Genomic DNA, 13,150 nt, shown 5'->3' on the forward strand with positions numbered 1-13,150 from the left:
TGTCAGAGAATTCAGGTCTTCCTAATGTCAAATATTTTTATTATATTTATTTATATTTATTATGCCACAAGCAATATCTTTTACTTTCAAACAAATAATCCATTAAGTAGAAGAAAGGATAGAGCCTCTTCTGTCCTTTTAAATGTATGTTCACATTAATGTTAATTTCCTGTGATGTTACTTTCCTAGAAGGCAAACATCTGTATCTAATATAATTTAAGTAAGCAGTACCAATTTCTCTGAGAAGGTGCTCTTTGGTGGTGATTATGATGAAGATGATGATGTCCTAGTAAGGCAGCAAAGTTTCACAGAGAAGAAAAAGGAAATGTTGCTTAGCAACTGGAAATTCCAGGCAGGAAGATTCTTAATTCTGTAATGAGAAAATAATAAGCATGAAAGGCAAGAAAACATGTGCCTAAAAACTAAGGATCCTGAAGTGCCATTCTTGGTGAGTGAAACCCAGGAAGAAATCTGGTGCTTATTATTCCCTTGCATTTTTCATGAAAATTAGGCCACATTTTTATATGCATGAAATGAACGGAGTAGTTTGGCCTTATTAATTTCTTTGCTTCTGCTACCTGAAAGATCTCAGTGAATTTGACTTTGTTGATAAGTATGAATCATAAAAATTGCTAAAAGGAGTATATTGGCCATGCTGAAGCTTATTTTACCTATGATATATAACTGCAAGCTTGGATTTATGATGGATTCCTTGCTATTAATGTACAACAGTTTTAAAACTTGATTTTAATATGATTAAATCTTTGTGCTTTATGAAAAAGTTTAATCTAAAATACTTTGCATCTGAAATTTTGAATTTTCCTTGGTAAAAAATGTTCAGTAATGAAGAATTTCCCCATTTCAAATCCTTTAGTCAGATATGTTCCCTCAATCAAAACCCTTTTGTTTTAAACATGAAACTAAAACTAAACTCTACTAAAGTTTATGGAATCAAAAAATAAAAATATTTGATACTTATTATATTAACCTGAGATGTTGGAGTAAGACAGTGGGAACAAGAAGTAAAAAAGATAGAAAAAAGAGACAGGAAATGTTTTAACAGTGAAAATAGTAAGAGACTATACTGGTATAAAAAGATAAGTTGATATAAATATAACAGTAAGGAATTGCCTGGCAGAAGTCAGAATAAACAGAAGAACAAAATCTACATTTAGCTGGTAAATTTAAGTAGAAAATTAAAATACATGTTTAGAAATTGTAGTTTTATGAGGATAGATCTTGTGTCAAATAGACTTACTACTAGGTGTTCAGACTAGGTTTTAGGAGGTGATTAAGAAACAATGACTGAATGGTTGAAAACTCAACAAGGACTCAAAGCCCAGCCTCGTGATTTATATATGGCCAGCTGAAATTCATCTAAAAATTGCTAACTCTTCACATTATTTTGTTTACAACATATATTCAAACAAGACAGCATATTTTGTGTTGGAAAATCCATCAGTGTGCTTCTTGTCATGTCTGTGTATAAGTGAGTTAGAGCATCCCCAAGTACGAGTGGATTAGCAATTATTACTCTAGTACGATAAAGGTAGAGGGATGTAGAAAGTAGCTCTGGGAATGTTTTTTGTTTGTTTATGTTTACACATCTGGAATGGATACAAGACCTAGGTGAATACGGACTAAGTGGAAGAATAATTTGTTCAAGTGCCCTTCAGCATCCTCTCATGTGCTGCTAAAGTTAGTTATACAACTCAGGGTTCTTTTAGTGCCCTATTAGTTAGAAGTGCAGCTTCTATAGCACCTAGATGATTCTTCAACATAGTCAGGAAAATGCTTACTATTCTATAGGATAGAAGAGTGATAGAGAAAGGTTATTTCATTCTCCACACCAGTAGTTTTCAGATTTTTTTAGTTCCAGGACTTCTTAATACTTGTGAAATTATTGTGACCCTCATGCTTCCTAAGAGTTTTCTCATGTTAATTATGTCTATTAATATTTATCATATTAGAAATTAAAACATCTTAGTATTATGAAAAGTTTTGACTTCAAGCAATCTCTAAAAGGGTTTCAAGGACCTCAAGGATCCACAATTTGAGAACCACTACTTTATACTAACGAAGGCAAATGTTTGCCCTCTTTTCCTATACAAGGAAAGAGATGAGTTAAGTAAAAACTTTTTCCCTTGAAGAATGTGTATCTTCACATAACATTTTGATTTGCTATAATCTAAGTAATTATGAGGAGGAGGATAATACTTCACTAGTTCTAAAGATGAATGATTTAATTGGTATGTGTATATTTCCTTTACTAAATGTAAACACCAGCACCACAACCCCTTCCCCTCCTAAAAACACACACACACACACACACACACACACACACACTCACTCACATCCTGGTAAAGCCTCAGTAGTTGATTGTATGAGTTGCTGTTGACAGAAATAACCATTACCTTGTGGTTAACTTTCTGGTAAATGAATTTTTCCAACATTCCATATTGTCAAGCAGTCAATCAACAAGCATTTATTAAGCACTTACAATGTGTTAAACCCTCTGGAAACAAAGCAAAAAAAGTCTTTACCCTGAAGGAATTGACATTCTATTTGGGGACACAACATGTTCATACATGAGTAAAATACAAGTAATTTGGGGATAGAGAGAATATTTTTTAAAATGGGGTTATAAGGAAATAAAAAATGGTTCACAGAGAAGATGGCACTGAATGTACCTCGAAGAAAGACAAGGATTCTAAAAAGGTAGAAATGAGAAGTGAATACATAGAACACAATTGCAATGACTAGTCCTTGGTCTTTTGGGGTCAGGGAAGATCTTTAGAGTTTGCTATCTGCTGTCTGGGACCCAAAGCCCCTCTCATGGCATAATGAGGCAGTAGTGGGGGAGGACTTTAGAGAAGTCATAATGGAACTTGCAAGCACTTTCAGACTTTTCAGTGTGCATTATTTCCATATGCATTATTTCATAAAGCATCTCGTTTAAGTCAACTACTCAGATATGTCTAAGTATGTTCACCATCATAGAAACATGTAGATTATATGTCCTTTCTTTAAAAATAAACTTAATCATTTTGAAACCCCACTCTAATGAAATAGATACTGGATTTATAAGAACAGTAAATTTAAAAAATTAAAGGAACCTTCTAAAGAAAATTTTGAGAAAGACATTCATGCTTTTACCAGATTCCAGCTGCAAATTGGAACCAGGTCTGATCTCACTGATGCACTAAAGAAAGGATGTCTTCTGTAATAGAAGGGAAAAAAAGACTTTCCTCAAACATACTTTAATATAATCTCCTTTTTAAAAATTTGTGTCATAGATAGAGGCAGAAAATTGCTTAACTAGGTGTCTGTATGGAGCAACCAATATTCTTGTGCATGCCTTTCAACAGCTGCATGAAGAAATGATGTAAACTAATTAGGTAGCATCCTTCCACCAACTGGAGAATTAGGGTGGGGGATGATGTTTGTCCCTTTGTGTTCTGTTCTCCGTAAAGTGATAGTAAAATTTGTATTCAGAGAGCTGACCCACCATTCGCTTAAAGCAATGTCTTCCATTTATGCCAGTACAAGGCAACTTCCACCTCCTACTGCCTGTCCATCCTCCCACTGGAGACATGTAGAACCTCTAGTGCAAATTACAACCTCCCCTTTGACCTCAGGCCTTCTATCTTCTGCTGGACTGTTTTCCTGCCTAATCCTCTCATCTGACCATATGATTGTGTGCCTTCTATCTCATATTGCACTTGCCTCCAGCTTGAACTCCAACCTCTGTTGGGAAGAAGAGTGGCACCCTTCACTGTCATGAAAATTTTCACACCTGGTCATACCCTCCTCATGCCAGTGATCCTGTAGATCATCATCCAAACACCATTTCCCATCCTCCACTACTATAATTCTTTATTCCTAGCCTCTCAACCCTCCCATCCAAAAGTTCCTATTAAAGACCACCTAGACCTTCTACTGTGCCCTATGGAATGTTTGTTCCATGGGCGACAGACTTCCCTTCAGCTTAAATCTTTTCCTATTCTACTATTTCCATCTACTAGCTCTTAATGAAAGCTGACTTTTCCCTGATGACACCGCCTTTCTGGCCACTGCACCTTCACTCATTTTCCTTGGCTTACAGGCTAAGGGAGAATACTAATACTCCTTGCCCCCCATTGCCACTTCCAGATGCTCTTATTACCTCCATCACTCAGTAAATTCTCTTCCTTGAGGTTCATACTATTCCTATCTACCACCCAATCAAAATCCTGGGAGTTGTTGTCTACAGACACCCATGTCACTCCCCTTCCTTCCTCAATGAGTTTGGTACTTGGCTCACAGTTTTTCTTTCCTCCTTAATACCTGCCTTCATATCAGGGAACTTCAACATACATATTGCTTCTCCCTCAAATTCCCTAACCACTCAATTCCTGAGTCTACCCATCTCCCATAAGCTACTCCTCCACCCCACCTTAGCCACAGACAAAAGATGGTTATATCCCCATCTTGCTATTACCCATAAATGTACTACCTATATGTACAAGAATTCTGAAATCCCCTAATTGGCCATAATCTATTGGCTTTTCTCCTCTCCCTCTCCCTTCCTTTCCAAAACCCTACTCTTCATCTGTACTGTGACCTCCAGTCCCTTGACCCCTCATTACTTCCAAGGTCATCTCTCTGAAACTAATCACTCACTCCTCCCCATCTTGTCCCTTTAGTGAACCAATTCCACTCTACAGCATCCTCCTCTCTCGAATCTCTAGTTCCCTTATCATATCACTGATTAGGCCCAGCCAAACTCCAATCTTGGGTCACTCCCACCATGTATCACCTTCATTCCTACACACATACTGCTGAATGAAAGTGGAGGAAATTCACTCAGTCATTCTGTTTGGGTGTACGACAGACTTATGTTACACTGCCTCAACTGGGCCCTCAGTCCTACTATACGTCCCTTATCAACCCACCATCCCACTTTCCACAGTAGTTTTTCTACATCTTCTCATCCTTCCTCAAATATACCATGATTTCTCTTCCCTTCACTCTCTCAGCTGAGAAACTTGTCTCATATTTTACAAAAAAAATTAAACCTTTTGCTATGAACTCCTACTTCTCTTCCTCATTTCGTGTCTTGCATAATGAGATGGACTTACTCCTTACCAAGGCAAACCCCTCTAACTGCTGAAGGGATCCAATTCTATCCTATCTCTTCTAAAAGATTACCCTGTCTTCCATCCTTACTTTATGTGAAACCATTTACACTTATTTTAAATAATTCCTTGCTTTCTGTCTCATTTTTACTGCCTACAAACATGGCCCTGTCTCCACTATCCTGAAGAAAACCCCTCACCTGATCCCTCCATCCCCATGAACTATCATTCTAGATCTGTTCTGCCCTTAATAGCTAAATTCCTTGAAAAGGCAGAGTACAATTACAGTCTCCACTTTCCCTATTGTAACCTCTTACAGTCTGGCTTCCCACACGTTCCTCTGAAACTTCTGTCTTCAGAGTTACTAATGATCTCTTAGTTACCAAATCCAATGGCCTTTCCACCATCCATGTTCTTGACTTCTCTGCAGCCTTTGACACTGTTGAGCGGTCTTTCTTCCTTGACACTTTCTTCTTTCTAGTTTTTTGGGACACTGCTGTCTCCTGGTCCTCCTGTCTATCTAGCCACTCTCTGCCTCCTCGCTGGATCCTCTTCCAGGTTGATTTTATTCTGGGTCTCCTTTTCTTCTCCCTTCACTGGGTGATCTTATCAGCTCCCATACCATCTTTATGCCAATGATTCTTAAATCTACCTATAGTGCCCCAAATCTACTTTCCTCCAGTGTCTCATCTCCAACTGCCTTTCAGACATCTTGAACTGAATGGTCTACTGACATCTTAAACTTAGCATTCCCCAAACTCTTCCCTCCCTTCCCTTCCCCCTCCACTCTTCCTATTACTGTAAAGGGCAATACCACCCTCCCAGGCCCTTGAAAACCTAAGAATCATCTTGGCACCTTACTCTCTTTCAGCACCCCCCTCTCCATCCAATCTCTTGCTAAGGTCTATTGATTTCGCCTTTGCAGCATCCCTTACAGCACATTTCTTCTCTGATACTGCTACTACTGCATTTCATGTCCCTCTCACTTCACATCTGGACTACTATAAGGGCCTGGTTGCTTCAGGTCTCTCCCCACTCCAATTCATCCTCCATATAGACACTAAAATGATTTTCCTAAGCATAAGTCTCATTATTGTGCTCTCTCCCCCGTTTTCTTCCCCCTCTTCTCCATACCTACTCAATAAACTTCAGGTGCTACCTATTGCCTCCAGGATCAAATACAAAATTCTTTCTGCCCTCAAAATCCTTCAAAACCTAGCCTTTTCTGCCTTTCCAGTATTCACATACATTACTCCCCATCATGTACTCTTCTGGACATTTTCTCTGCTACACTCCATGCCTGGAATTTCCCTCCTCTCCTATGCCTATTGACTTCTCTGGCCTCCTTTCAGTCCCAACTAAAATCCCATGTTTTTACCTTCCTCAAACCCTCTTATTTCTAGTGCCTTCCCTTTGTTAATTTTTTTTTCTATTTATCCTGTATATAGCTTGCCTGTATATGGCCATATGTGTGTATATGTATGCCCACATATGTACACACATACACATATGCATACATATATACATACATACACACATATACGCATAAAATTGTTTGCATGTTGTTTCCCCATTAGATTAAGCTTCTCCAGGGGAGGGACTGTTTCTGCTTTCTTTTTATATCCACAGTGCTTAGCACAGTGCCTTTTATACAGAAGGTGCTTAATAAATGTTTACTGATTGCCTTCAATAAAGGCAAGAATTTGATTTGACTAAATTCACAGATGATTTCTCTACAAATTAATTCAGTCCTTAATCTGTAGGTCAGGGAACCAGACTGATTAAATAACACAGCATTTCATAATCTCTAGTCTCTCTTTTTAGAAAATAATCCAAAATACGAATGAGCATGGCCCTGCTGCATTTGTGAGTCCATTATCCACTGCACATTAATCCCCATCAAACCACCCCAGATTTAAAAATAAATATAAGAATAATATTCCACTTAGTTATTCCTCACTCCCACTGCCACTCCAAAATTAGAATAAATTTGTCAAAAGACCAAAAAGTGAAACTATTCTTATCAGTGTAGCAGGAAACCACTCAAAGAAAGTATAAGCCAAGGACTGGGGGCACGAGCTAGGTTTGTGTCACTAATATTTTCAGAGGGCAGTAGAGAATTTGATGGTAGGAAGATTAGAGAGGTTTCAAAGGAAAGTCACAGAAAGAAAATAAAACTTCTGACGGGGAAAAAAAGATTGGCATTATTTATCCAGGAGAAGAGAAGGTTGGGCAGGGAATCATTTAATAGTTATTCTCATGTATTAACTAGTTATTTTCAGTATACCCAAAAGAAGGAATGATTTTAAAACAGAAGTATGAGAGATTTAGGTTCAACAAGTATATGGAGGAATTTCTTGACTGTGAAGTAACCTTTGGAATAGTAACCTTTGGACAAGTGGGATATTTTCTCTGAAGAACTTTAAATCCTGGATTCTTCTTTATCTGTGGCAGGTTATGAAGCCTGGGAGTTAAGGAGATGACTTTTCAAGGTTCCATCCAGCCCTGTGATTCTGAGCCACTTCTGCAGGCCTTCTGGTGATGGGAGACGCACAGTTTAAGGAGAGACCCTAGAAGAATGCAGAGAAGAAACTAACAGCAGCTGCATCCACGGGACCTACTACAGCATCTAACTCTAGGTGAGTCAGGTCACCTTGACTTAAGGTACTCCCTCGGACTTGGGGGAGGAGGAGACCAGCATTGCCCTTTGGGATGGGGAGTCTCCACTGGTCTTCCGAACTTCCTGGGCAAATGCTTAGTCAGCTGAAACAGGAGAAATAGAATGATGTTTGGCGGGTGACCAGTGGGAGGGACCCACTGCAAGAACCCTGGGAGAAGAGGCTGGAGAGGAGAGGAGTGAGCCCCTGGGCCACAGCATCCCTCCTTGTGTCTCGATCGCCATTCTGGCTTCCTCAGCAACCACCCCTTCAGTGCCTTATTTCTTTCCAGTTGCTGCAGGAGAGTGGCAGCTCCCCTTCCCAAGGGTCTGGACCTGGGGTTCTCCTGTGGAGGAACGGGGGAGGGGAGAGGAAGAAGAAAGGAGGAAGGAGGGAAAAATAGGGGAGAGACAAGAGATAACACCTCTGCTTTTCTCCCTCTTCCTAGTCTGTCTCTCCGAGCTCCTCCATCCTCCTCCCCTCCCCTCCCCCCTCCTCCCTCCGCACTCTTGCACACCACAGAGGAGCAGCGGTAAGAGAGCAGTGTGTGGGAGAACAGGAGAAGGAGAAGGTGGTCGCGGCGGGGTGGGGGTGCGGAAGGACACGGACTCGCTTCTCCTTCTTGCTCCTCAGCCTGCGGGAGAGCCCAGGAGCCCCGAGGAGCCCCGGGGAGCCCAGCGAGCGGAGTCCTGCGGGGAAGATGCTCAAAGTCACCGTGCCCACCTCCGCTTCCTCCTCTAGTACGTCCTCGTCTGCTACCTTGGCTAGCAACGCCTCGGCCACTCCCGACTACTGGATCGACGGCTCCAATAAAGACTCTTTGGATGATTTCTTCGAGGTGGAGACGGAGCTGGGACGGTAAGAAGGGGGACGAGGACGTGGATGGAGTGTGTCTGGGGGCGGAGGGGAAGCTGGGTGCAGAGAAGCGCGGGTTCGGTTCCTCTGGCTCCGGTGGCTTCTCTGGCCAAACCAGGCGAGCCGTTCCCGGCCGTGCGCAGGTAAACATGGAAAGCAGGGAGTGTGTATGCGTGCCGGGCTTCAGACCTCTGCTTCTCAGGGACTCTCACTTTCCCTTTCCTTCCTCCATGGTCCTCGACATCGTCATCATCACCATCATTTTAATTGGCTCTCTAACTAAATTTCGAGTGGACACTCTTTGGTCAAGGTTTTCTCCCTGCAGAGGAAATTTAGGATTGCAGAATCGTATGGAGCAGTATTCGAGCTCTACGCCATCCCTGCTCTCCCCAGGAACCTCCGGCACCAGCCTCTTTTCAGGCAGCTTTCTCCTCCACTTTGGAACCCCACTCTGTCATCCATCCTACTTCACTCAGTCCAGGACTACAACCTATTTGAGCGTCCTTTTGTCTGGGGGATTGGGAGGAGCGGAAATATTACAAAAACGTTAAAATTGGGTTCCCCTCCCCCTGCCCCGTCTTGCTCTCTAAATTAAGTGACATTGGAAATTAAACTTAAATACCAGCTTTCTTGCAGTGGCTGTTCAGGAAGAGATAGCAGAATGAATCACAAGAGTTTGTGGCAGAAAAATAATCTAGCGAAACAGCTCCAAGAGTCTAGAAGAGTGATCATTAGTGAGAAGGGTCCTAGCTATCTTCTTTCATGTACTGTAGTTATTTGTTTAAATAACGTACTATGCAACCTCCCGTGGACTGCAGAATTCTCCTTTCTGATCTGATTTACAGTGGTTTAAGACTTTTGCTATGGAACTGGTGCCATATGCTATTGTATTTTTACATTCTAGGTTCTCTTTGTGTTTTTCTGTTCAGACATTGGGGAAATTCTAATTACTCAGTTAAGATTCAGATCTCTTATTATGGGAAACACTAAAGATAAAAAGTTGTTACTTCCTTTCAGTTTTCATGCTCAATGATGCCAGGAAATTCCACTGGGGGAGGAGAGTAAGGAGTTTAGCTAATAGAAATTTCTTTTTTTTTTTTTCCTGTTGGTAAAAGTTCTAAATTAGATTTTGTAATTTGAACACTGTGTGCAAGGATTCAGAGGATCTTTTCTCTCATTGCTTCTCTTTCATTCTTCCTCCCTTCTCTTTTCCCTCAAATCTAATTGGGTTGAGGAGTTGTATTAGATGACTCTAAGATACAAAACATTTGAATTCAAAGGGATTAATTGTCAGTTATCAAATGTTTCCAAATGTTCAATATTATACAAATGAAACATCCAGGTCATCGAGGGAATTAAAAGAAAAATTATCACTAATATGGAAGGTAGAAAGGTGAAGTAGATATGAGAATTTGTATAGGGGTAGTGTAGGGTTCTTACCTATAACTCAGAATTGTTGTGTAACCATGGGCAAGTCATTGAACTTCATCCTCCCAGCAACTCTTTAAGGCTTACAGATTAATACAGATTTCCACACTGGGAGTTTCTCCTCTCAAGAGATTACAGGTAGAGAGAGACTCTTCCTCTACTGATGAAATCCTAGGAGACTCCCTCCACCAAAAAAAAGTTGAAAAATGTATATAAAATATACATTCCTGTAATGGTAAATAGAACAACATAATTTTGTAAACAGAATGATGGGTTTTGTTGCTGTGCAGAAGATTAAACTTTTAATTAAACAATGCTTAAATTTTTTTGATTAGAAATTATTAGATCATTAAGGAAATTCTCATAATCAGGCCAGGGGACATTCCTGGCATAAACTTACTTGCCTTTCTAAATACTGCTTATCTTAAATCTGTCATTAATATGCTTTGAATTGACATGTGTGAGTATGTCTAAGACTATCTAAGTTTAATAGGGAAAATATAAGAAATTTGAAGGTTATTTTGAAATTTATAAGTTAAAAAAAGAGACTGTGTTGATTGAATATTTATAGAATAACTTTCTGGTACACTAATTGTAGCTAGAAAGTTGTGGCTAAGAGAGCTGGCCTCAAAGCCAGAAAGACCTGGGTTCAAGTTCAGCTTCTGACATATATTGTACCATTTTAACCTGTGCAACTCACTTAACCTCTCAGTGGTCTAGGAAACTCTTTAAGACTTTAAGTTGCAGAGAAGATGCCAAATTGCACTAGCAGAGGAAGTCCTGTCACTATCCTATTCTGTCTAAATAGCTCACTAAGCATATTGTACTTAGTTCCCTTAAATATATGCTAATAATAGCATAGACACTTCACCTAGAATTGAACTATATTAAGAGCTAAATATTTAAAATTATGAATTTTTCATCTGTGCTCATCAGTAAAAATCCAAAACATCAATTATCTGTAGCTTGCAGCCTTAATAAGTTATATATTTTACGTCTCCTCATAATTTAAAAACTAATTTCCTGATCAAAGTCTTTTTCTAATGAATGAATGGAAAACTTTAATTTTGTAGCATTTAAAAATGCTTTCTGTTCACATGTCTTTAAAACAATTAATATAGTTTTTAAGAGCAAAATATTACAATAATGCTATAATTGTTCATGGGACAGATTTCTTTTTAATTATACAATGATTTGAAAAATTAGGAAATTGAGGCTGAATAAACCAGTTTCAAGCCCTTGCTCTAACTTTTTGATCATAGCTATATGACTTCAACAAATAAAACTCATAACACAAAACTGAACCAATTGTTTGTCCATGGACCACTATGATACTATCTGATATTACAGAGTTCCAAAGTATAATTCTGACAAAGAAATGACAAAGAGAAACAAGTTAACAGAATTAGAGATAATTTATAGTTATCCTATAACTTATAGTATTTATTATAAAGTAATTCTTAATGAATGTATCCCCACCCTGCAAAACCCCAAACTTTTCTGAATATACATTATCTTGTTAAGAGAACTCATGATAAGGAAAGGTGCAGGAAATTAGGGTAAGCTGATTTTTGGAGGTTGCATTTACAATAACAATCTAGAACTCCCCACTTCCTTGTATACTCTATGGCCTAGGGTGTGGCAGCAAAAGAAGAGAACTTGTTCTGTAATTTGCATCAAGTTCTATAAACACGAAGTGATAAGGAAGCTTCTTTTCTTATTTAAAGAAGTGTTAGTTTACCTAATTAGTCAGCAAGCATTTAAGATTTAGTATGGAGGAAATTGTGGGAAGATGATGAAACAGGGCAGGAAACTACCTACCTCTCCCCAATTTCCCCACAAATACCTTAAAAGTAAATTTTGGAGCTGCAGAAATAATTAAAAGCCAGGGTGAAGCACCTGTTCAGCCTGACAACTTGAGAAGTAAAGTTCAGATGCCAGGTAGATATCAGAAGTCAACATACAGCAAGCCTTCGGGGCAGCTGTGTCTGGCTTTCCCACTACGAACAGTGTGGGGCTTGGGCAGCTGATCAGGGGAATTTTGTGGGGCCATCCACTAGTTCTGGAGGGGGTCCCAGACTCTGACCAAATGGAATTCCAGGCCATAGCTATGGTGAGGAAGAGTGAGGAAATGTTGGTGAGTTGGTCAATTGGAGGAGAACATTGTTCCAGATTTCAGTTCCAGGGAAGATGGTTGAGCTGACAGTGTAAACTAGAAGAGAAGTTGAACCATCTCATTAGAAAAACAACTTCCTGGAAAACAAATCAAGGAGAGATAATATCAGAGTTGTGCTACTTGAACGTTATAATCTAAAAAAGAGTCTAGACAATATACTGAAAGAAATTATTAAGGAAAATTGCTCTGAAGTTCTAGGACTAGAGGGTAAAATAGAAATTGAAAAAAATCCACTGGTCACTACCTGAAAGAGATCCCCGAAATGAAAACTCATGAGTACATTATAACTAAGTTTAAAAGCTCCCAGGCAAAGGAGAAAGTATTACAAGCAATAGAAAGAAACTATTTAAATATTGTGGAGGTACCGCAAGGATGACATAAGATTTAGCAGCTTTTACATTAAATGTGGCATTGTGAAGAACAAATGAGCTTGGTTTGCAGTAAAGAATAATCTGCCCAGCAAAGCTGAGTGTAATCCTGCAAGGGGAAAAGGTGGATATTTAGTGAACTAAAGGACTTTCCTTGAGGAAAACACCAAAACTGAACAGAAAATTTGACTTATAAAAATCAGGAAAAACATTAACAGGTAAGTGTAAAAAACTAATTATTAGGGATATAATAAGTTTAAACTGTTTACTTATATGGGAAAAATATTTGTAACTCTTCAGAATATTATCATTGTTAGGGTAGTTCAAACAAGTATACACAGAGGGCTTTTTGTTGATTATGACAGGATGATTCTAAAATATAAAACTGAGTAGGGACAGATGAAATGGAGTAAATTATCTAATATAAAAGAGGCATTAATGATGGTGGTGGGGAAGATAAGATGGAGGGCAAGTAGTGCTGTAACCTTATTCTCATCAGAACTGGGTTAAAGACAGAATAGCATATACATTTAGTAGGGCATAAAAATC

General features: G+C 39.2%; 1 protein-coding gene across 1 annotated transcript in view; it reads left to right on the forward strand.

Moving 5' to 3' along the window:
* The first annotated feature begins 342 nt into the window (after positions 1-342).
* CAMK4 (calcium/calmodulin dependent protein kinase IV) overlaps positions 343-13,150 on the forward strand; it is a 220,202-nt gene continuing 207,394 nt past the window's right edge. Inside the window, exons 1-3 of the mRNA XM_072597182.1 lie at positions 343-448; positions 7,572-7,756; positions 8,408-8,632. Coding sequence (XP_072453283.1) covers positions 8,475-8,632 — 158 coding nt within the window. The 5' untranslated portion in view covers positions 343-448; positions 7,572-7,756; positions 8,408-8,474. The remainder of the gene's footprint in view (positions 449-7,571; positions 7,757-8,407; positions 8,633-13,150) is intronic.

Source organism: Notamacropus eugenii, chromosome 3 (genome assembly GCF_028372415.1).
Source record: "Notamacropus eugenii isolate mMacEug1 chromosome 3, mMacEug1.pri_v2, whole genome shotgun sequence".
Lineage (NCBI taxonomy): Eukaryota > Metazoa > Chordata > Mammalia > Diprotodontia > Macropodidae > Notamacropus > Notamacropus eugenii.